At 47.3% G+C, this 25930-nt stretch overlaps 1 protein-coding gene across 2 annotated transcripts in view; it reads left to right on the top strand.

Annotated features, from left to right (window-relative positions):
• The window catches only part of si:ch211-283g2.1 (sodium- and chloride-dependent GABA transporter 1), a 139147-nt gene that overhangs the window by 45041 nt on the left and 68176 nt on the right, over positions 1 to 25930 (top strand). For both annotated transcript variants that reach the window (XM_038814394.1, XM_038814393.1), the window contains one exon: positions 12641 to 12773. In XM_038814394.1, the coding sequence (XP_038670322.1) occupies positions 12641 to 12773 (133 nt within the window). The remainder of the gene's footprint in view (positions 1 to 12640; positions 12774 to 25930) is intronic.

Genomic DNA, 25930 nt, shown 5'->3' with positions numbered 1-25930 from the left:
ACACTCTGGAAACTACCCTGTCCTGTATCCCCCTTGGTGGTAGGAGCGGGAAGGTTGAAACCTGCCTACGTAGGACGTCCCGCACCTGCAGGTACCTAAATGTGTTTCCCCTCGCCAATCCAAATTTCTCCTCCAGCTCCCTCAGGTTAGGAAAGCTCCCCTTTATAAACATATCCCCCATCCTCTCAATTCCTGCTCTCTACCATCACCGAAATCCCCCATCCACCCTTCCCGGGGCAAATCGGTGATTATTACAGATTGGAGACCACACCGATGCTCCCTCCGCTCCCACATGTCTCCTCCATTGCCCCCAGATCCTCATGGCTGCCACCACCACGGGGCTGGTGGAGTACCGTACCGGTGGGAATGGCAGAGGCACCATTATCAACGCCCCCAAACTGCTGCCCTTACATGAAGCCGCCTCCATACGCTCCCATGCCGACACCTCCCCCACAACCCACTTCCTGATTATGGCTATATTCACTGCCCAATAGTAGTTACTGAAGTTCGGCAACGCCAGCCCACCCCCTCCGTGGCTCCGCTCAAGCTTCCCCATTTTTACTCCCGGGGTCTTGCCCGCCCATACAAAGCCAGTGATTACTTTGTTGACCCGTTTAAAAAAGGACCGCGGAATAAAGATGGGGATACACTGAAACACAAACAGAAGGACCGTCATCTTCACCATCTGCACCTTCCCAGCTCGTGACAACGGGAGCGCATCTCACCTCCTAAAATCGTCCTTCATTTGGTCTACTAGTCGGACCAGATTTAGTTTGTGCAGCTGTTCCCATTCCCACGCCACTTGGATGCCTAGGTACTGAAAGCTTCCCCCTCCTACTCTAAGCGGCAGCTCCCCCAGTCGCCTCTCCTGTCCCCTTGCCTGGACCACAAACATCTCACTTTCCCTCATATTTAGTTTATACCCTGAAAACCGGCCTAATTCCCCCAGAATCCTCATGATATCTTCCATCCCCTCTGCTGGGTCCGATACATACAGGAGCAGATTGTCTGCATAAAGCGAGACTCTGTGTTCCACTCCACCTCGGACCAGCCCCTTGCGACTCTCAGTGCGATTGCCAGCGGCTCTATGGCTAACACAAACAACAGTGGGGAGAGGGGGCATCCCTGTCTCGTCCCCGATGCAGCCTAAAATAGTCCGATGTTGTCCCATTCATCCGTACGCTCGCCACAGGAGCCTGATACAGCAACCTGAACCAGTCAATAAAGCCCCGCCAAAATCAGAACCGTCCCAGTACCTCCCACAGATATTCCCATTCTATTCGATCAAAAGCCTTCTCTGTGTCCATTGCGACCACTACCTCCACCTCTCTACCTTCCGGGGGCTACATGATCACATTTAACCACCTTCTTACATTGGCCACCAACTGCCTTCCCTTAACAAACCCCGTCTGGACTTCCCCAATAACTTCCGGCACACAATCCTCAATCCTAGAGGACAAAGTTTTGGCCAGCAGCTAGGCGTCCACATTCAACAGGGATATCGGTCTGTAGGACCCACACAGCTCCGGGTCCTTGTCCCGCTTCAGGATCAGTGAAATCGTGGCCTGTGACATCGTCGGGGGAAACAACCCTCTCTCCCTTGCCTCATTGAATGTCCTCAACAACAGCGGGCCCAATATCCCAGAGAACTTTTTATAGAAGTCCACTGGGCACCAGTCCAGCCCAGAGGCTTTACCCGACTGCATGGCCTTCAGACCCTCCGCTATCTCTTCTAACCCGATCGGGGCCCCGCCCTTTGACCAGCTCCCCCCCCCCCCCCAACCTTTGGGAAATTCAGCCCCTCTAGGAAATGCATCATCTCCTCCGTCCCAGCTGGTATTTCCGACCCATGTAGCCTACTATGAAACTCCTTGAACACCTTATTCATCCCTGCTGAGTCTCCAACCAGGCTCCCGTCTCCATCCTTTACTTCCCCTATCTCCCTAGCTGCTTCCCTCTTTCTAAGCTTTATAAGCTGCTGTGCAAGCATTCTGCTGGTCTTCTCTCCATGCTCATAAATTGCCCCCCTCGCCTTTCTCAGCTGCTCTACCGCCCTCCCTATGGTTAACAAGCCAAACTCCGCATGTAACCTCCGCCGTTCCCTTAAAAAGCCCTGCCTCTGGGATCTCCGCATACCTCCTGTCGACCTGTAATATCTCCTTTATCAGTCGATCTGTCTCTGCCTTGTCTACCATCTACCTGTGGGTCCATATCGATATCAGCCCCCCTCTAACTACCGCCTTCAACGCCTCCAGACCACCGCTGCCGGAAATTCCCCCGTGCCGTTGCGCCGGTTTGAGGCATTCATGCTGTGTTTATGAAGCCCCCTTCCCAGCCACTCCGCTGTCTCTTCCCCCACACCTCGTGGCCCCGTCGCTCAGTTCACCCGCCCAAGCCAACATCCAGGTAGTTCTGAATACATTAACCTCAACCGCACGCACACCTCTTCGTCAGCTAAAAGCCCCACGTCTAACCTCCAGTCCGGGCGCTAGTTACTGTCTTTACTAACCTGTAGGTCAATCCAGTGCGGAGCATGGTCTGAGATTGTGATCGCCGAGTACCCCGTGTCCACCACCCCTGCCAATAAGGCCCTGTTCAAAATAAAGAAATCAATCCGGGAGTACACTTTATGCACATGTGAGTAGAGGGAGAACTCCTTCACTCTTGGCTGCCCAAATCTCCATGGGTCCAACCCCTCCCCCCCCCCCCCTCCCCATCTGCTCCATGAACCCTTTTAGCTCCTTTGCCATTGCTGGCACCCTGCCTGTCCTTGAGCTTGACCTGTCTCAACCAGGGTCAATAACTGTCCCATGACCAACTTATGCGAATCTAGGTCCGGTATCTCCCCCAGCATCCTCTTTATAAACTGCACATCGTCCCAATTGGGCGAGTATACAATTACTAGTACGACCTGCACCCCCTCCAATTTCCCACTGACAATAATGTACCGGCCTCCCACATCTGAAACTATCCTTCCTGCCTCAAACACCACTCGCTTATTAATCAGGATCGCGACCCCTCTTGTCTTCAAGTCCAGCCCCAAATGAAAAACCTGTCCCACCCATTCCTTCCTTAATCTAATCTGGTCAGCTACTCTAAGGTGCGTCTCCTGCAGCATTGTCACGTCGGCCTTCAGTCCTCTCAAATGCACAAACTCGCGTGCCCTCTAAACCGGCCCATTTAGCCCTCATACATTCCAGGTGATCCGCCTGGTTGGGGGGGGGGGCTCATCGCCTCCCCTTCGCCAATCAGCCATCACCTTTCTTGGGCAAGTCTCCCACCCGCACCCAGGCAGCCTCTGCCCCCAACCTCCTCTCTGTCCCTCAGCAAAAGTCCCTCCCTCGTCAGCAGAACATTTTCCCCCATCTCCCCCCTAGTAACAGCACAATGTAAATTGACCCCTTCGATAAGCCTAAGGTCTGCTCACCCCCCACGCGCTTGCGTGAGCTAGCCCGCCCAGCTAGCTTGGTGGCCCCCGCCTCTGGCGCCAGACATTCTCCCACCTATTGTTCCCTCCCCACCCTCCCACCCACCCCCGCTCATATACACACATATTCAAATGAAAAACAATCCCAACACAATTGCCCGACAGAAAACTGCAAAACAAAGAAAAGGTCAAATAGAGGATCTAGCATCTAACAAACACACCTCCATCCCCCATCAGTGCAAATGTAAACTTTAACTCACTCAGCTCTGCAACTGGCCCCAAATCAATACAGAAGGCATTACAAATAGTGTCCATAAAACGAAAAAACAAGAAACTTTTTCTAAACGTGAATGTTGCAGCAAAGTTCAAAGTCCTCAATCCGCCACCAGTCCTTTCCTTTTCGTGAAGTCCAGCGCTTCCTCGGGCGACTCAAAATAAAAATGTTGCTCCTCATACGTGACCCAGAGACGGGCCGGATACAGCAGTCCGAACCTCACCTTTTTCCTTAAAAAGGGTCGACCGTATCTGGTTGAACCCCGCTCTTCTCCTGGCCGCCACTGCACTCAGGTCCTGATAGATCTGCAGAATACTGTTCTTCCATTTACAGCTCCGTGTCTGCCTGGCCCACTGTAAAATATGCTCCTTGTCCAAGTACCTGTGGAATCTCACCACCATTGCCGTCTGGAGGGACTCTCACTCAAGGATTCCTCGCGAGCGCTCTGTGAGCCCTGTCCACCTCCGAGAGTCGGGAGAACGTTCCATCCCCCAGCAGATTCTCGAACATGCCTGTTATGTATACCCCTGCGTCCGCTCCTTCGGACCCCTCCGGGAGACCGACGGTTCTCGGGCTCTGCCGGCGGGACCTATTTTCTAGGTCCTCCACCTTCTCCAGGAGCCTTTTCTACTTGTCTCTCAGCATCCCCACCTCCACCTCCACTAGAGTTTAATGTTCCTCCTGCTCAGCCAGCGCCTTCTCTACTTTCTGGATCGCCCGATTGTGGGCATCCAGTCTAAGTTCCAGCCGCGCAATTGATTCTTTAATCGGGTCCAAGCATTCCTGCTTCTGTTTGGCGAAGCCCTCCTGGGTAAATTGCATCAGCTGCTCCGTTGAACGCTCGGTCATCGAGCCAGGACTTCGGTCATCCGCCATGCTTTCTCCCGCTGCAGCTTCAGCCCAAGCCTTCTCTGTTCATCTGCTTCTTCCTTTGCAAGCACTTCTAGTCCGCCTCTCCATGCACTGATGTGGGAATCCAGTACACAATTGCCTCTATCATCAATTTTCCAAATCAAGTCTGGTGAAAAATTGGGGGAAAGCTCCAAAAGTCCAACCCGAGCGGGAGCCACCAAATGTGCGACCTACTCCCTCATAGCCGCCATCGGAAGTCGCCCATTTTTCCCTTCTTAATCAATTGATTGGTCGGCCTTGGCTGAATTTTAAACTGCTCCTAATCCTCAGATCCATTGCTTTTTCTTGCCAATTTGTATGCATCTTCTTTGAATCTAATTTCAAAAGCAGGAGAGAGGGAGTGTTGCATAATGGTAAAGGATTGAGCCAGTGTGACGGAGGAAGTCTGAATGGTGAGGGTTCGATTATGCAAGATCTCTCAGAGGAGAGAGGAAGGGGAGCAGCGCCGGCTCTAGGGTTGCTGGCGCCCCGGGCAAGCTGAACTTCGGCGCCCTTGGGGGGGGCGGGGCCGGGGGGGGGGGGCCGGGGGCGGGGCCGGGGGGCGCGGACCCGAGGGGGGGGGCGGACCCGAGGGGGGGGGCGGGGGGGGCGGACCCGAGGGGGGGGCGGACGCGGGGGGCGGGCGGACCCGAGGGCGGGGCGGGGGGGCGGACCCGAGGGGGGCGGACCCGAGGGGGGCGGGGGGCGAGCGGGGGGGGCGGACCGAGCCGGGGGGGAGCGGGGGGGGGCGGACCGAGCCGGGGGGCCGCCCTGGGGGCGGGCGGCCACCGCGCATGCGCTGGTTGGCACCGGCCCAACTGCGCATGCGCGGGACCCGAGTCTCTGGCGCCCCCAAGCACATGGCGCCCTGGGCAACAGCCCGAGTTGCCGGTGCCTTGAGCTGGCCCTGAAGGGGAGGTGTCAATTTTCCAATTCTTAGCCAAATTAAGATTTCCATTATGGATAACTGTCTACAGCTGACAATCCTGCTAGAAGCACTAGCAAATAGAATATTTCTCTTTCCAGCTAAACCACATCTTTATCATGCACTAGAATTAGACTCTTCTGATATGCTGCTGTGGGTTGTTGTATTGTATTTATCCTCGTGTATTTATGCTTTGCTAAAAATCAGAAGCTTTAAATGTCAATGCCAAAATTCTGAAAAATTATACATGCCTTTTTAGGATCTATATAGCAAGTCTAGCAAGCCTGCATAGTTGGTCCGGCTTTTTTCCCCTCCATCAATAGAAATGGAACATCTCTGGAAATGTTTTCCCCACGTTCTAACCTCCCTCACGTTGTGTAAGCTCATGGCACGCAGAAAGGCAATAACATTGCAATAAAATGCAAGGTCAGGTACTGTAATTTTTTTCATAGCGGTCTGCCAGATGCTCTATTTTAGTAACTGAAGGGTTGAATACGATAGATAAACACAAATTCTAGATAATCATTTAACCACATACAGTGCAGCCGCATGACTTCCATTCACTTTCCTTGTATAATTGGGGCACTCAATGAATGCCGATGCATTCGCATTAGAGAAGTCAAACTGTTTCCTCTTGTGGCAGAATAATGTTTCGGGATTTCTGATCCCCTGGTAACTTGAACAGGCTCATTTCTAAATACTAAAATTCCTTTAAAAAAAATGTTTTTAGCTTAATAACCGATTCACTGCATTGTATTTAGAAGCAAACTCTAAATATGCGATCGTTTAATCATTACAATTCTAATCCTTAGCATGTTTCCTCATATCATTCGCTGTAATTCGCTATCACCTCTCGTAATGGTTTCAGATCTGGGAGCCTGGGGAGAAAAATGGACTGGTTCGTCCTCTCAAGCATTTCTGTTGTTATGTTGTCTGGTGCCAGAGACACTGGCACTAAATATGCCAACTGGGACCATGTCGTAGGGCATCCACAGCTTAGATCTGAAGTCTTTTAAAATTGTTCAGTGTTATCATGTGAAAGGCAACAGCATGAATTCAGAGGAGGACTGGACATGGCTCAAAAAGAAATGTAAATGATGTTGTTCCTACCCGACAGCAGCGTCACAGTGGCTGTGCCACTGAACTAGAAATCCTTGCTGAATGATCCAAAGTCTGAGTTCAAATCCCACAACTGCAGCCGTGGGATTTCAATTGAATAAATAAAAAGCTAGTATCAGGAGTGGGACCTGGGTTGTTACAAAAACCCATCTGGATTACTAATGTTTTTGGGAAAGGAACTCTGCTGCACTTTCACCCCGTGTCTGCGTGGGTTTCCTCCAGGTGCTCCGGTTTCCTCGCACAGTCCGAAGATGTGCAGGTTAGGTGGATTGGCCGTGATTAATTGTCCCTAAGTGTCTAAAGGTTAGGTGGGGTTACGGAGGTGGGGTGGAGTGGGGTGTTCTTCTGAAGGGTCGGTGCGGACTAGAAGGGCCGAATGGCCTCCTCCTGCACTGTCGGGATTCTTTACTCTTAACTGTCTATGAAAGGGCCCAGTTGTCAGGAAGATGGTTCAGCCCGACCTTTACAAGTGCAATTAGGGATGGGCAAGAACTGATGGCCTAATCAGAGATGGTCCCGTGAATATATAAAAAAGAGTATTACTGCCTGAAAGACTGACTCAGCCATTTTAATGTTTACCTTCTAAAAAAAAATGGATTGTTGCCTGCTTTAAATCAGTATCTTCCAATGTTATTTCTTGACAAAGAACACATCGATTCAGTTCCAGACAGAGCTATGATGCTCCTTGATCGGTGTATGGGTAAAGCTGTCAAAAGGGAAGCTTTAGGGGACAATTAACTTGAATGGTTACATTCATTGACAAGCATCAAAGACAATTAGCCAACACTCCTTCCATTCAATATTGAGGAATGGCTGTTTTGCTTTAATTAAATCTTCAGAGGCATATTGTTCGCCAGTTGGATTGCAGGTTTTATGGGAATGTTACAAGTTCACTGCTCAGTTCAAAGCTTTGCTGGAAAACAGGGCAGGGACCCTAACTGATGAGATACCCTCACACCAAAACTCAGAAATATAGCTGGTTGGGGAGGAAATGAAGGTCCATTGCCATTTTAAATGGCAAAATTGCAATGTGATGCCTTTTCAGTTGCAACAACAAGAGGCTTTTAAATTGGTGCTCCGTCTGTTAAATTAAATTTTGTCTTACTGATTCCAGAGCTGGTAAGTAAAACAGATACACAGTCAGAGAGATGATGGGATGACTATCTGCCATCTAAAATGCTAAAAATTAGCTTGACATAGTCCACGATCAGTGAACGCTGATGAAATTAATTATGTCTCTGGTAAATTAGATACGAGTGATTGACCTCGTGATGGGCCAGTAAAGTGCTGGGTGTGGCAATTCATGTTTTATCTGCTTGGACGATCGAATTGGTTGAAAGCTTCTTTACCCATCTGAGATTTCTTCAAATAAACTTGCTTAGTGTGCGGCAGGTTCACTGTGCGGACTTTTACGGCCTCTCCCACCAGGGAAATTTTCCAATTCCACGGAAGGCAATGGATTTTTGAACGACTCGATGCTTGCCACGGCAGCGCCCTAATACTCCGTCCTTTGATTCCGAGTTTTAACAAGATTCCCAAACCATAAACGTCTTAAGTGTCAGTCCTTGTTTCTTTAGAACCAGGTACCCAACTAATGGTGGCAAGTTGGGACCCCACTGAGGTCAAAATTCCCATGGAACAAATTTCTGAGGAGTCATTTTAAGGCTTCTAGAAAGGCAATCTCAAATCACTTTGTTATTTTGACATAAGGTTTGTTGGTTCTCTACAGAGTTTACACTGGATGAATGGTGTGGAGCATGTTCTGTGTTGTAAAGCTGCACACCTAGGACATCTAGGGCGCGATTCTCCGCTCCCCATGCCAGGTGGGAGAATCGCGGGAGGGCCCCCGACTAATTTCACGCTCCCCTGGCGCCCCCCGCGATTCTCCCACCCCCCACTCGGAAGAATCGGCGGTCGCCGTTTTTCAACCCGACTGCCGATTCTCCGACCCGGATGGGACGAGCGGCCTGCCGTTCGCGACCATATCACGACGGCGGCAACCACACCTGGTCGCTGCCGTCGTGAAATCGCCGTGAGATGCCCGTTTTGGGGCTTGTAGGGGGCCTGGTGGGGAATGAGCACCACGACTGTGCTCGGGAGGGGTCAGGCCCGCGATCGGTGCCCACCGATCGTCGGGCCGGCGTCTCAATCATACGCACTATTTCCCCTCCGCCGCCCCGCAAGGTCAAGGCGCTTCAGGGGAAAGATGGCCACCGTGCACGCGTGGGTTCGAGCTGTCAGCCGTCGTGACATCAACCGCGCATGCACGGGTTGGAGCCGGCCAACCTGCGCATGCGCGGCTGACATCACATAGGCGCTGCCGTCACGTCATTCCCGGTGCGCTGCCTTGACGCAAGCGTCAAGGCCCGGCGGCCGAGAATAACGGAGTGCCGCTCCTAGCCCCCCGGGTGTGGGTGAATTCGGTGAGAGGAGCGGGCTCCGAGGCCGTCGTGAAACTCGGTCGAGTTCACGACGGCCTTCACGATTTTTCCCGGGAGCGGAGAATCGCGCCCCTAGTTCTTTACTAGTAAGATAGTTTATTGACAAAATGAACACGTGGAAAGATAACTAACAAACTATAGTGAGGTGAATCAGTAGTGAATAAGTGAATTCTCCTGGAGCTACGTCTAATGCGATTGTCCTCTAGTGCGACTTACTACCAACTGCCGATCTGTGGAGTCACATAGCGGATCTCAATTGCCACCTGCTGGTCGGAGGTCATATAGATAACTATATACATTAATAGATAATGATATCCATTACTGTCCATATGCATACCACCACATAGGGTATGATGGATCATTTGAAATGGGTGGGGAATGGGTAAGACATTCTGTATGTGTCTCTCATAAAGTTCCCAAAGACAGACTATGGTTTATGACTCCTCTGAAGGGCTGTGAACCACGAGTCATGGATATGTCAGCCTGATTCCACACAAAGTGCGGGGTTAGGTGATGCCTAACTCCTCAACGGAGTGGAGCAGGTCAAGATGTACAGGGTCTGGGCTCGTTACAATTATCCAGAGCCAACGGACATTGGAGCTGCTGGAAATGGGGTGGGGGGACTGGAATTCTGGAATCTGGTCCCGTCCATCATTTCTAAATGGCTCTGGAGTCCTTAAGACGCCATGAGAATCTGGCCCATCATTTCCTCCTTAATGCTACAGCATTAACATAACATTTAAAAGAACAGTTTTTACAATGCAGTCCTCCATTTGATTTAATCTGACTTCAGTTTAAATAGATAATAGTGCATGGCTGAAAGATGAGGCTCTGTGCTTTGTATGTGCTAATGGACACGTATTAAAATAATTTTGTACCAGTCAGCAGCTTCAGGAGAGGTGCTGAGAGAGACACCAAAACAGATGATACACGTCTGTGGCAATTGCAGATGAATTAATTCTGATCTTCTTTCACTGTTTCCCTGGTCTCAACCAAATGTACTGTTTTTTTTCTACTCATATTGCTTAATTGTTGATTCAATCACTTTAATGTTTCTTGGGCTGTGTTTTTTTTAATTGAGACATTATGTGCCATCATTTGCTGCAGCAGGACATTTGATGGCATCTGCTGTTAGCTAGGTATGCCTTTGCATGCGTGTGTGGCAAGTGACTGGAAGTGCGAGCTGATGGGTGTTAATTACCAGCAATCAACACTGCTGGCATTGACAATTAACTATTGCAAGTGCAAGAGAAACTGAGTGAACGGTACAAGAAACTGTGTATCTCCTGAACCAACCGGATTGAAGGTTTGGGAAACAATCAGGGGACAATGGAGAAGGAAATGTAAATTAGAGTGGCTGAATTCAATGTCATCAGGTACGTAAAGAAAAAGAAAAATAAAGAAGCAAAGGGAAGATTCAATGGAGAGAGAGAAAGAAAAGAGATGAAAAAAGTAAAAATGAAATGTAAGAATTTGAAATTAGATATTTTTAAAACTCTAGCAACAATTAAAACCTGAAGAGTGAGACTCCACACTTGTAATGTATCATTTTCAGTGGTAGAGAGGTTGATTGGCAGTAAATAGCACTTATAACCAAATCTGGGGAACATTTCAATGATGGTTAATAACATGAAATAGACAAAAGAACTCCTGGAACTCCCTTCCTAACAGCACTGAGAGTTCCTACAACACATGGACTGCAGCGGTTCATGAAGGTAACTCACCACCATCTTCTCAAGGGCAATTAGGGATGCAAAATAAATTCTGGTCTCGCCAATGATACACACATCCTGTGAAATATATATTTTTTCTTAAACTGGCCCTGAAAGAAGAATTGTAACTATGTTAAATTAGTAGATTTTTAAGATACCCTTTACATTTACAAAAATTCTGGATAATTTATCTTTTACCTTCACCTCAGGTGTATTTTGCAACCTTTTAATTTGTTCAATGTAAACATTTTTAACAGTGATTTTTTTTTTATTGCTGTGTGTTTCATGTTTGTGTATCTGTGAGGTTTCCAGAATGCACAGTAAAGAATGCTGGAGGTGAATTCTCAACAAAAAGATCACTTAATCTCTCAGTGAGAGTTGCTTCATGGTTAGCGTCGACCGGCCTTGATTCACCACTAGTTGCAAACTCTGGGCTATTATATTGTCAAGTCAGTTTGTGGGGAAACTGTCCCATCTGCCTTAATTGGAACTTTAGTCTATGTGGCAGGCTTAGCTCTTAATACCTGTTAATTTGCCAAGCAAACCATTCCATTGTACAAACAATTGCAACGCAGCAAGACACAATCACCTTTTCAGAGCAGTGAGGGATTGTCAGTAAATGCAGCCGAACCACACCCGGAGAGCAAATTAAAAAGAATAAGCTGAAAGGTCTTCTTGCCTGAATCTATCTTGTGATCCTAATACAGACTTGGAGTTCACCTGCCACATCACATCCCCTGCAGTAGTAGATCTCATGTTAGGATTGTCCTCTGCAATACTTGTATTATGTTTTATTATGATGGCCAATTTCTAGTTACTTCTTTCATCTCATACTATCTAACCAATGGTTAGCTGAGGTTGCAATTTCTATGGAGCTGAATATGTATAGAAGTGACTACATTCTTGTGATTCCATTTTTACTCCATCAGGTATAAGTGAAAAAAAGTATAACAAATCAGTTATTTTTCTCATCCTTATGCATCCAAAGCCCTAACTCATCCATTATACCATTCAATTACAATTATAATTTTTTTTAAATCAAAAGGTGAAGTATACCAGCCAAAGGTTCCGTGTGGAGTTTGCACATTCTCCCCATGTCTGTGTGGGTTTCACCCCCACAACCCAAAGATATGCAGGTTAGGTGGATTGGCCACGCTAAATTGCCCCTTAATTGGAAAAATAAATAATTGGGTACTCGACATTTATTTTAAAAAAGGATAATTTTTAGATTTTTTTTCTTCTTCATTAGTTTACCTAATTTCACCTAAAAGGTGAATTTTCCCTTGCAGAGCACAGGTGTGTTTTAGCGTTTCATCCAGACACAAATGATAAAACTGTATGAACAAACTGAAAACGTGGGAAATCTAATTTTGTTTCTTGTATTCATTTCTTTCTACATATCAATGAGTTGGATTCCACAAAGATGCAATGAGCTGCAACTTTTATAGTCTTCCTTGTGAAGAGCACTTGATTTTGGACATGCCTTGAAGTCTGTTATAGTAGTTGACAAATTTATAATGCATGAGGAGATTCGATAAAACTTGCCCATGTAAACTCAATCCTTTCATGTTTAATTAAAAAGATGGCTTGCACGGCACAAAGTGTTACAGATAAGCCCTCCTCCCTCTTTGTCGATTTTGTTTGGTTTTTCACCATATCCGCCAACTCAGCATTAATTCAATTCTGGGCAACTCTAATCCTTTGTTTTTTTTTCATTTTGATTGTTCGGTTTCAACTATCTTCTCTCATCTCCAATTCCACATAATGTCATTATTAGCAATTGGAAGAAAAATCTACTTGTGGATGAATAGTGATCACTGAGACTACATTATCTTTCTCTCATTTGTTTAGTTACAATGTTCTTCAGAAGACAAACGGTCTGGATAGCCTTGGGAATATGCGCTGGGAACTTTTTGGTATCCTCATCCTTGCCTGGGCGATTGTTTACTTCTGTATATTTAAAGGGGTAACGTGGACTGGAAAGGTAGGTTTATAGTTAGTTATTATATTGTCTCATATAGATGGCTTATCGCTATTTGGAATACTGTTTATTTTATCAAAAGGCAGATCAATTTTAATTAGAATTGTGCTGTGGCAAAGAAGTCACATCATAAACCCAGCAAGTCAATCTATTGTGATGCATTCAGTTTTTAATTCCTAATTTTCCAATCTCCCCTTCTCTCCAAAAGCTTCACTCGGGCATGTTTTCTTCAGCATCATATTTCCTCCTGTACATTATCCATACAGTCATTAGAATAATAGGGTAGAATATTTACAACTTGTTGTTTTCTTTTTTTTAAATATATTTTATTACCAACATGTACCAAAACAGGTTACAACACATAAACACCCCAGGAAACATAGTTCCCAGCAATCAACTCTACAGTCTATACAAATGTTTTCCCCTTTCTCACCCCCTGCGACGAACAGCTCCTCAAACACAGTCACAGACATCCCCCATCTTTTCTCAAACCCCTCTGCAGAGCCCTTAACTCATATTTTACCTTCTCCAACCACAGGGAGTCATACAGGCCACCCCACCAAGCCGCGACAATGTATTGTTTTCTATCCTTAAGCCAATTTTTTTTAACCAGCAGATATTGACTCTCTTATTCCACGAGCCTCGATTTTGTTCACCAACCTTTTATGTGGTACTTCATCAAAGACTTTCTCAAAATCTATATCGGCAACACCCACGTTATGCTCATCATCAATTTGCTTTGTTACTTCTTGAAAAGCCTCCGTCAGATGAGTGAAACACATTCTGTCTTTTGCAAATTCATGTTGGCTCTCCTAATTAATTCCCCTCTCCCCCCCGATTGGTCTTTCTAAAACCATTGATAGTAAACTGACCAGCCTTTGGTTACTAGGAACGTCTTTACACTCACTCTTGAGTAAGGGTGTTGCACTTGCCACTCTCCAATTCGCTGGCACCTTTCTTGCATCTAGAGAGAATTGGGAGATTAATTGGTCCAAGGGCGGCAGAGCTGTCAACCACCTTCCTACCGTCTGGTAGAATGCCAGCAGGGGTGGAAAGCTGGTAGACATGTGAATTGCGCTTTCACGTATCTGATCGTCAGTCCAGAAGTAAAACACTCGAACACGTCAGTAACGAATATTCGTTTATTTACGGCCGGGACAAATCTCTAAGCAGTCGGGTAACCACCTTCGAGAAGTGCCAAAGTCCAAAATATGGACTGTCTCTTTATACAATCACAGCTTAGAGGTGGTCCCTTTAAATTCCTAGATACACCTATGATTTTGCAAGGATCCAGAACATGTACATATATGGAATTATTCTTCGAGGTCGGGAGGTTATTTTTGACATAATCATTAGCACAAGTCACTATCAATATTAATACAAAGGTTTTTGTATCCCATGGCCATATGGCTCAACTCACTCCAAAGACAGTCCCCCTTACATTTCAATGTTTAATTGTTCCAACTGGTCAAACGAGCTTAATTATGTTTATCTCTGCAATAAAGTAACGGTTCCCATTCATTCCATTCTTTGCCTTTTTGACCTCTCTGCTTTTACAGATACGGGTCAGAACATTAATTAGTACCAATGCCACACTCCCTATATTCCATCCCATAACCTTCTGACATCTTTGCTTTTACAGATACGGTCAGACACACTCCCTTTATTTCATCCCTTGACCTGTTGACATCTCTTTCACAGAGCTTTTCAGAACTGTTATATTAACCCTATCAGCGAAGTTCCAAATGAAATCCACTTCTACATTCCCCCCTTTGATCATTCCTTGATCACATAACACTCAGGATACTTTAGATGGAAATGAGAGCGAGGCGGAGGTACTCCTCCTCTACTAGGCTCCGGCAGGATGCCACTTCCTCATATAGGTCAGGGGTAGGTGGAACCAGTGTTTCTTTTTCGTCTAGGGTGGATCTCTGAAGCATCTGTGGTAATGCAGCGGCACCCAAATGGTTGCATAGGCATTTCACACCAGTAGCTATGATACAGAGCAACAAACAGATGGTAACGAAGATAATGAGCCCATGGAATAGGTAAGTGGCCCAAGCATTGGACCACATCCAGCTCCACCAGTCAGCCTGACCGGCGAGTCGCAAGCGCTGTACTCCATCTCTGATATGGGTTACCAGACGCGTGATATTCTCTGAACTGTCTGGAATATAACCCATGCAGCCGTCTGTTCGATCGAGAAAGGAACAGATATCAAGGGAATGCCTCCATGGGCATGGGTCGGGACCTGTGTACATACCCAGCAAGAGGAGACACCCACTTTCTTAGCATAGACATAGGACATAAACAGAAAAGAATTTGCCGTTACATGGTGCGTTGCCCGCTTCCTTCTGGAAGGCGAGTAGGGGTGAGTAGTCCTTGATGGTAAAATTTGTACCCTGTCCTTATCAATGCACCGGTGGTTCCACCGGCATGTGCGGCGATCGTAGATCAGAACCATGTACGTAGTCCGGAATCGGGGCTTCTGGTCGTCGAGATGAACGGTGGTCGGGCAGGTGTTGATAGGGGTGGTGATCCATCGGAGATCTGTCGTTGTTCCACATCGTGGGGTTCCTTCTCGGCACAGGGGTGGACGTCGGCTTCCATACGGGCATCTCCTTCTTCCGGATGCAGCGAGAGAGAGCAGGGTGGCGAGTATTGTGACGGTGAAGAGGGGCCTCATCCTGGTACTCGTGTTCCTAGGACTTAAAGGAAAAGTTTAGAACATCATGGATACTTAATTAACTTACAATGGTGCATATGTACCCATGCGTTCCGGCCCTCCACTTTTACTGCAGTGGGGGTAGTGAGTAGAACCTGTAGGGGACCCTCCCATCGAGGTTCCAAACCTTTACGTGTCCAATTTCGAATTAGGACATAATCCCCAGGGTTGATGGAGACGTCATGAGTAATGGTTGGGACTTCTTCCTGGGTGGCACGAACTCGGGAGTGTAATCCTTTCAAAATTCTAGTTAGTGTTAATATATAATTAGCCATCTCGGTAGTCATGTAATGGAATTGAACATTCCGTGGAACACTGCTGTCCCAAGGCGTTCGAAAGGGTCTGCCATATAGTATTTCTGCTGGGCTTAGGCGAGTTTTTCCTGCGGGGGTGGCACGTAGCTGGAAGAGTGCTAAAGGCAGGAGTTTGAGCCAAGTGGCCCCAGTGTCTGCTTGTAGTTTAGCGAGTTTAGTCTTTAGAGTCTGATTAGCCCTTTCCACCACTCCAGCGGCTTGTGGTCTGTAGGCACAATGAAACTGTTGCTTTATTCCTAGCAGAGCACAGAATTCCTTATTGATTTGACCTATGAAGTGGGGACCATTGTCAGAGCTCAGCCGGGCTGGTATTCCAAATCGCGGAACAATTTCTCGCATTAACACCTTAACTACTGTCGAGGCCTTGTTATCCGTAGTCGGGTAGGCCTCGATCCATTTGCTAAAAGTGTCCACAATGACTAACACATATTTATAGCATTGACATCTTTCCAACTCAATGTAATCCATTTGCAGGGTCTCAAATGGACCCTCAGGTAAGGGGGTTGTGCCAGGATCACAGGGGACGGCCTTACCGGGGTTGTGCTGTTGACAGATTAGGCACCGACTGCTAATTTGTTGGGCCATTTCTTGCAGTCGTGGGTGCCACCAGCTTTTTAACAATATGTCCCCTGTGGCACGAGCTCCACAGTGAGTTGCAAAGTGTACACATTCGGTCACCCAGGCTGCTAATGCATCGGTCATACATGTTTGTCCTACCGGGGTGACCCACAGCTTATTTTCGATATCATATATACATCCTAAGTTTTTCCACATATTTACAGCAGTTGCAGGAGCGTCCTCCTGCATTTGGATTATGTCAGCAATGGTTGGCATAGGTTTTTCAGAGGGAGACTTTTCCGGGGGGGTTTTAGTCTGCCTCATCATTCTAGGCACCATTAGTTTGCCAGATTTAGAAATTTCTTTTGCCTTCTCGACCGCTCTCCTGTTGCCCGTTTCCACCAGTCCTGTGCCTTTTGTATGCGCTGCGCATTTTATCACCGCTATCTTGTCTGGGAGCATAAGGGCCTGCAATAACTGGGTTACTAACTGCTGGTGTGAGATGGGTGTACCAGTGGAGGTTAGAAATCCTATAAGGGCCTGCAATAACTGGGTTACTAACTGCTGGTGTGAGATGGGTGTACCAGTGGAGGTTAGAAATCCTCTGTTTTTCCATCACCGTCTTGATCGATGATTGCATAGCCAGATTGTCTATCCCCCCTTTCGCCGACGGAAGAACTTCCATCGGTGAAAAAGGAACAATCTGCACTCGGGATGGGTATATCGGAGAGGTCGTCTCGAACCGAGGAGACTTCCTGCAACAGTTGCAGACAGTCATGAGTTGGGTCGAGCATGTCTGTGGGAGGATGCGTCAAAAAGTCAGCAGGGTTGATAGTGGTGCAGTGGGCAAACTGGACTTTCGGGTTATTAAGGAGAGCAATCTCATATTTATTCTGACGAGCCATCGTGAAATGCTGAGTCTGTAGCTGTCCCAAAAGGGCCGTAACAGAATGGGAACTATAGACAGTGATATCTTGTTGGAGGGTAATATTAGCAGCCGATTGCAGGCTGTGTGGTTCTGCTAGTGACTGTTTGTGATCAGCGGGCACTAGGACCCTGCGGAGCCATGCAGTGTCAATTTCAACGCAGCAGTTTCGAAACTGCCCAGCACAAATCCTTTATCTGTTTATTCTGAGACCAATGTAGTTCTGAACATACTGAGTTACTCATAATACTGATCACATTCCAGGGGCGGTGGCGGAGGTGGCTGTGGGGGCTGTGGAGGCTTTGGGGGCTGTGGGGGCTTTTGACGTCCCCCGCAATTGAACAGATGTTCCTCATCCCCATCGTCCCCCTCCCCCCAACCTTGCTTCGCATTGCTGACCGGCGCCGGGGGGAGGAGTAGCATTCTTACGTTTCTTATATTCTTTACATTCCCTTTTGAAGACCTCTACTGTTTTAACAATTCCCCCTTTGGTGAGGCCAATACCCAATTTTGAGGCATTTGCCTGCCAGCTAGCCAGTTTAGATGCATCTTTCACTGACTGACAGTATTCCCTCCACAAGGCAATTAATTTCTTTGCGGTGGGTTCTTGATAATACAGAAAAATGTGTCATTTGAAACATGAAAGTCTGGCAATATCTGGTTTGAGAGGGTACAGGGAAAGATCCCACAAAAGGTTAATAGCAGCTGCAAAGAGCAGGGTTATAAAATGCAGATTCTTGCTCACAATCAGGCCTCAGCAGACACACAGGCTTCATGTGGTAAGCTAAAACAATGGCTCACACCTTCATGGAATGTAACTATCTCAGAAAGCATCTGAAAAAGCATGGATGAGAGTTTCAATTGCATTAAGTGACGAATGTTTAAAACAGGCAAGTCTTTCAAGTCACAACGAAGTTAAATTTTAGCATACAGCTAAGAGCAAAGTTTCACACCTTAATTGAAATAAACTCTCTTAGTAAACAGCTGGAAAGAATGGAAGATGCTCAGTCGAATTTAGTGTCAATTTAAGGGGTAAAATTCTACAAACATCAAGTTAATTAAAAGAAAATTGGAGATGACCTGGCTACGAGAAACAACATTTAAGTCAAAATCAAAGGCAAAGTTATGAACTGGGGACAATTGGAAAATTAAACGATTTGAAATCACAGAAATAAAAGTTAACTATTGAAACAAAAGCATTTTTTAAATCAAATCTGAGAGGAGACGATATGCCTGAAATGAATAACGAGTTGTAGTAAGATGTTTACATCAAAGATACTTTTAAACTATCAAAGTGAAACAAGCCCATATACAATACAGTCGTTAAAACTTAATAACTCTTCGAAAGAGAATATAAACCCAGGGAGCAGAAGCAGCAGCACTCTGTCACAGCAACAGGAGAGAGAGAGAGAGAGAGAGAGAGAGGGAGAGAGACGCAGCCTGCTGGAGAAAGACAAGGAAATCTGTAACTGACTTTGTAAGCAAATATCAACGATAACCCACTAGGATAGACAAGGAAAGCAGCCGAATTTAAACAGCTAATACAACTCAAGAAGACCAGATTAAAAGTGGTTATTAGCTTACTTCACTTCCTTAATAACACAGGACCCAGGACACCAATGCTATAAAGGGGTAAGTAGGTAAAATTCTTCAGTGAAGGTATGGGTTACACCGGGGGATAGGCTCCGAGAACCCCGCCCGTAACTTCCAGAGAACGCTGCCTGGAATCACGGCGGCAGTCCCGTCCGGAGCCCACAGCCCGTCAACCGTCCCCTAGCAATCCTGAGAACCCCGCCCGTAACTCCAGCGAACGCTGCCTGGAATCACGGCGGCTCCTCAGGCTGCCTCTAGCAGTCCTGGCAACCCCGCCCGTAACTCCAGCGAACGCTGCCTGGAATCACGGCGGCAGTCCCAGGCTGCCCACAGCCCGTTAACCGTCCCCTAGCAATCCTGAGAACCCCGCCCGTAACTCCAGCGAACGCTGCCTGGAATCACGGCGGCTCCTCAGGCTGCCCCCAGCAGTCCTGGAAACCCCGCCCGTAACTCCAGCGAACGCTGCCTGGAATCACGGCGGCAGTCCCAGGCTGCCCCTAGAGACGATAACCACAGGGTTCACTCACTTACCCTCTATAAAACGGGTTCGCTGGACTGACCTGGATCTCGCAGAGGCTTCTCGACAAACCAACGGCAAGGCTGAGCAACGATCAAACTGGTAGTAGGCGAATACCAAGGTGGAAAACAAATTTTTACTCACGTTGGGGGCCAAATTCGTCCTCTACTTTGAACGAGCTCAGTCGATTACGCCGGTTAGTTGCGCAGACCCCTCTGGAGATCCCCGTACGGGCCACCAAATGTGAATTGCGCTTTCACGTATCTGATCGTCAGTCCAGAAGTAAAACACTCGAACACGTCAGTAACGAATATTCGTTTATTTACGGCCGGGACAAATCTCTAAGCAGTCGGGTAACCACCTTCGAGAAGTGCCAAAGTCCAAAATATGGACTGTCTCTTTATACAATCACAGCTTAGAGGTGGTCCCTTTAAATTCCTAGATACACCTATGATTTTGCAAGGATCCAGAACATGTACATATATGGAATTATTCTTCGAGGTCGGGAGGTTATTTTTGACATAATCATTAGCACAAGTCACTATCAATATTAATACAAAGGTTTTTGTATCCCATGGCCATATGGCTCAACTCACTCCAAAGACAGTCCCCCTTACATTTCAATGTTTAATTGTTCCAACTGGTCAAACGAGCTTAATTATGTTTATCTCTGCAATAAAGTAACGGTTCCCATTCATTCCATTCTTTGCCTTTTTGACCTCTCTGCTTTTACAGATACGGGTCAGAACATTAATTAGTACCAATGCCACACTCCCTATATTCCATCCCATAACCTTCTGACATCTTTGCTTTTACAGATACGGTCAGACACACTCCCTTTATTTCATCCCTTGACCTGTTGACATCTCTTTCACAGAGCTTTTCAGAACTGTTATATTAACCCTATCAGCGAAGTTCCAAATGAAATCCACTTCTACAGACATGCCAACCTCACCAACCCACTGAATTGTTCCGTCCTACACACTTCTCTTCACCATTCTCCTCACTCTCTTAATGACCACCTTAAAGTGAAGATCCAGCAATCAAAATCCTTCATAATTTTAAAAACTTTTATGAAATCTCTTCTTACCCCTCTCAGCATTGGGTGAAGTATTCTTCAAACCTCCCTTCATAACTATTTTTTAACCTCTGGCTTCATCCAAGCGAATGTCGGTCATCTACTTTCCATGACTTTAATTTCCTTTCTATGAAGGGATCCCTGAACTGCACATGCCAACCGATATTTTGTACACATTTATCACTAGTACTTTACTCATATTCAATGCCCCTAGTTATAAAGTCCAAAATGACGTTGGCTTATTTAAGGATTTAGCTTCCTGCAATGTTACCTTCTCAGAATTATGTATTTGAACCTCTAAGTTACTGTGATCATCCATGTCCTTCAGTGTGTATTGATCATATTTTCCTCAAATATATTACCTCATACTTAACTCAGTAATTAGCCTTAGTCCAACAAAGGACTACGGCATCTTTCATGAGAGAGAGAACATTATGTAGCTTGTTATATGTAGCTTGAGGGCCACGACTCTGCAAGGTGATGAGGCAGGTCTCCATGAATTATCAGAGCTGGTAAAGGGGTTGAACCCATGCCACTGGTGTAATTCTGCAACACACGCTTGCCAGATAAGCTAACAGACCCCCACAAAATATGCACCCACAAAAAATGACAACTCCTACCTGTCTGAACATTCTGTCAACCAGCCTTTTACTGTCCTCCTCACTACATGCCAAAAGCCGTATTTTTGTGTGTTCAGCAAATGTTGTGATTATACTTCCTATATAAAAGTCCAAATCATCTATATTTACCAAGAGAAAACGTGGGCCCAGCGGCAACACTGGGCGGACCTCTTCCAACTCTTCTTCAGTTTGAGCAATGTCCATTTACCCTCGCTCTGTTTCCTCTTGTACAATATGCCGGAATATTTCTAAAAATCCTTTTGTGAGATATCTTATATATCGATGAAAATCTATATTTGCTTCATTCCCTTTGTTTATCCATTTGGTTGGCTCTTCAGGAAAATTAAAAATATCTAAAAGCTTGCGAATGGTTTACCACAACTAACCTGTCTATAGTTGCCTGATTTAGCTTTCTTTCCTTTCTTGATCATGGGTTCAACATTGACTTGTCTCCTCTCCATAGCACAATTTGAACACTTAAGGTACTCCCCTAGCCATCCCCAAGTTACATGTCTTTCAGAGCTTTCCAGTAGTGATCGCAAAATAATGACCAGCATTGGCTGCTTTTCTTTTTCCAGTTTGACTAGTGGTGATGAACTTATACTTTATTAAATAAATGGACAGGACCCATGCAGAAGCAAGAAGGTTTTATTATATTAAAGAGGTAACAAAACATTTAAATACAAGTAAAACTATCCTGTTTGGCTTCAATTATTTTAATCGACTTATAAAAGTTACAATTCTGGTTATTTTAAGATATATTTCTTGACAAAGTTCTAACAGGATTAGACAGGATAGAATCAAAAAGAATGTTCCTGATGGTGGGGAGTCCAGAGCTCGGGGTCATAGTTTGAGCATAAGGGGGAAAACTTTTTAGGACTGAGCTGAGGAGAAATTACTTCAGCCAGACAGTGGTGAATCTGTGGAATTCACTACCACAGAAAGTAGTTGAGGCCAAAACGTTGTGTAATTTCTTTTTTTTTAATGAACATTTTATTTTTTTATTAATATAATTTTTATTGGAATTTTTTACAGAAAATATAAAACATAACGCCAAACAATGAAATGCAACAAAATAACCCATAATAACTGTAACACGCCCAGACCATATTGACACATGTATCACATCCCCCACCCCCCCCCAACCCCAATGAACAACAAAAGAACTTAAACATAAATTTAAATTAAATAAACAAACATAGTCATCGTCCGCCCCCCCGCCTTTTCCCTCCCCCCACCTTTTCCCTCCCCCCACCTTTTCCCTCCCCCTCCCCCCCCCCTCCCCCCCGGGTTGCTGCTGCTACTGTCCCCGTACCCTATCGTTGAGCCAGAAAGTCGAGAAAAGGTTGCCACCGCCTAAAGAACCCTTGTACTGACCCTCTCAGGGCGAATTTGACCTTCTCTAGCTTAATGAAACCCGCCATGTCATTGATTCAGGTCTCCACGCTTGGGGGCCTCGCATCCTTCCATTGTAGCAAGATCCTTCGCCGGGCTACTAGGGACGCAAAGGCCAGCACACCGGCCTCTTTCGCCTCCTGCACTCCCGGCTCCACCCCAACCCCAAAAATCACGAGCCCCCATCCTGGCTTGACCCTGGATCCCACCACCCTTGACACCGTCCTCGCCAACCCCTTCCAGAACTCCTCCAGTACCGGGCATGCCCAGAACATATGGGCATGGTTCGCTGGACTCCCCGAGCACCTGACACACCTGTCTTCACCCCCAAAGAACCTACTCATCCTCGTCCGAGTCATGTGGGCCCGGTTCAGCACCTTGAATTGGATGAGGCTAAGCCGCGCACACGAGGAGGAAGAATTAACCCTCTCCAGGGCATCAGCCCATGTCCCGTCTTCGATCTGTTCCCCCAGTTCCCCCTCCCACTTTAGCTTTCAGCTCCTCTACTGACGCCTCCTCCGCCTCCTACATAACCTTGTCGATATCAGATATCTTCCCCTCTCCGACCCAGACCCCCGAAAGCACCCTGTCGCTCACCCCCCTCGCGGGAAGCGAAGGGAATCCCTCCACCTGCCGCCTAGCAAATGCCTTTAATGAACATTTTATTGAGGTATTTATGGTTTTACAAGAAAAACAAAGTAAACAATGTACATCGATTTATAAACATAGTGCAAAAGTCGTCTTCCTCCCTTACAGGTCCCACCTTTACTAACCCCCTATCCTACACTAAGCTAGCCCCCTTCCCCCCACTCTGCTGATGATTAATTTGCCGCAAAGAGGTTGACGAACGGCTGCCACCTCCGGGCGAACCATAACATTGACCCTCTCAAGGCAAACTTGATTTTCTCCAAACAGAGAAAGCTAGCCATGTCCGATAGCCAGGTCTCCGACTTCGGGGGCTTTGAGTCCCTCCAAGCTAATCGTATCCGTCTCCGGGCACCAGGGAAGCAAAGGCCAGAACGTCTGCCTCTTTCTCCTCCTGGATTCCCGGGTCTTCCAACACCACCCCGAAAATCACCACCTCTGGACTCAGCGCCACCTTTATTGTTAACACTGTGGACATGACATCTGCAAACCCCTGCCAGAATCCCCTAAGCTTTGGGCATGTCCAGACATGTGGACCTCGTTTGCTGGCCCTCCCGCACACCTTGCACACCTGTCTTCCACCTCAAAGAACCTGCTCATCCCGGCCACTGCCATGTGAGCCCGGTGAACGACTTTGAATTGCATCAGGCTGAGCCTGGCACATGTTGTGGACGCGTTGACTCTACTCATCCTCTATTTCTGCTCCCAACTCCTCATCCCACTTGCACTTCAGCTTCTGTCTGCATCCCCTCTGACCACATGAGTTCCTTGTAGATGTCAGAGACCCTCCCTTCTCCCACCCACACTCTGGAAACTACCCTGTCCTGTGTCCCCTTTGGTGGTAGGAGCGGGAAGGTTGAAACCTGCCTATATAGGAAGTCCCACACCTGCAGGTACCTAAATTTGTTTCCCCTCGCCAATCCAAATTTCTCCTCCAGCTCCCTCAGGTTATAAAAGCGCCCCTTTATAAACATATCCCCCATCCTCTCAATTCCTGGTCTCTGCCATCTCCAAAACCCCCCGTCCATCCTTCCTGGGACAAATCGGTGATTATTACAGATTGGAGACCACACCGATGCTCCCTCCGCTCCCGCATGCCTCCTCCATTTTCCCCAGATCCTCATGGCCGCCACCACCACGGGGCTGGTGGAGTACAGTGCCGGCGGGAATGGCAGAGGCGCTCTTATCAATGCCCCCAAGCTGGTGCCCTGACATGAAACCGCCTCCATACGCTTCAATGCTGACCCCTCCCCCACAACCCACTTCCTGATCATGGCTATATTCACTGCCCAATAGTAGTTACTGAAGTTCGGCAGCACCAGCCTGACCCCTCCGTGGCTCCGCTCGAGCATCCCCCTTTTTACTCCCGGGGTCTTGCCCGCCCATACAAAGCCAGTAATTACCTTGTTTCCTCGTTTAAAAAGGACCGCAGAATAAAGATGGGGAGACACTGAAACACAAACAGGAATCTCGGGAGGACTGTCATTTTCACTATCTGCACCCTCCCAGCTAGTGACGCGTCCCACCTCCGAAAATCATCCTTCATTCGGTGTAATAGTCGGGCCAGATTTAGCTTGTGCAACCGTTCCCATTCCCGCGCCACGTGGATGCCTAGGTACCGAAAGCTCCCCCCTACTAATCTAAACAGCAGCTCCCCAATCGCCTCTCCTAGCCCCTTGTCTGGACCGTAAACATCTCACTTTTCCCCATATGTAGTTTATATCCCGAAAACCGGCCAAATTCCCCCAGAAACCTCATAATTTCTTCCATCCCCTCTGCTGGGTCCGATACATACAGGAGCTGGTCATCCGCGTAAAGCGAGTCTCTGTGTTCCACCCTGCCCCCCCCGACCCAGTTGATAAAGCATCGCCCAAATCAGAACCGTCCCAGTACCTCCCACAGATAATCCCATTCTACTCATCAAACGCCTTCTCTGCGTCCATTGCGACCACTACCTCCACCTCCCTACCTTCCGGGGGCATCATGATCACATTTAACAACCTTCTTACATTGGCCGCCAACTGCCTTCCCTTAACGAACCCTGTCTGGTCCTCCTCAATATCATCCAGAACACAATCCTCAATCCTAGAGGACAAGATTTTGGCCAGCAGTTTGGCGTCCACATTCAACAGGGATATCGGCCTGTAGGACCCACACAGCTCCGGATCCTTGTCTCGCTTCAGGATCAATAAAATCATGGCCTGTGACATTGTCTGGGGAAGCACCCCTCTCTCCCTTGCCTCACTGAATGTCCTCATCAACAGCGGCCGCAATATCCCAGAGACCTTTTTCTAGAAATCCACTGGGTACCCGTCCGGCCCCGGGGCTTTACCCGACTGCATGGCCTTCAGACCCTTCACTATCTCTTCCAACCCGATCGGGGCCCCCAGCCCCTCCACCAGCTCCCCGTCCACCTTTGGGAAATTCAGCCCCTCCAAGAAGTGCCTCATCCCCTCCGGCCCCGTAGGGGGTTCCAACCTGTACAGCCTACTGTAAAACTCCTTAAAGGCCTTATTCACCCCTGCTGAGTCTCCAACCAGGCTCCCATCCCCATCCTTTACTTTCCCTATCTCCCTGGCTGCCTCCCTCTTTCTAAACTACTGTGCAAACATTCTGCTCACCTTCTCTCCGTGCTCACAAATCACCCCCCTCATCTTTCTCAGCTGCTCTACCGGCCTCCCTGTGGTTAACAAGCCGAACTCCGCTTGTAACCTCCGGCATTCCCATAAAAGCCCTGCCTCTGGGGTCTCCGCATACCTGCTGTCGACCTGTAATATCTCCTTTATCAGT

Source organism: Scyliorhinus canicula, chromosome 12 (genome assembly GCF_902713615.1).
Source record: "Scyliorhinus canicula chromosome 12, sScyCan1.1, whole genome shotgun sequence".
Taxonomy (NCBI): domain Eukaryota; kingdom Metazoa; phylum Chordata; class Chondrichthyes; order Carcharhiniformes; family Scyliorhinidae; genus Scyliorhinus; species Scyliorhinus canicula.
Note: the sequence above shows the minus strand (reverse complement) of the source record. Positions and strands in the feature narration are given on the sequence as shown.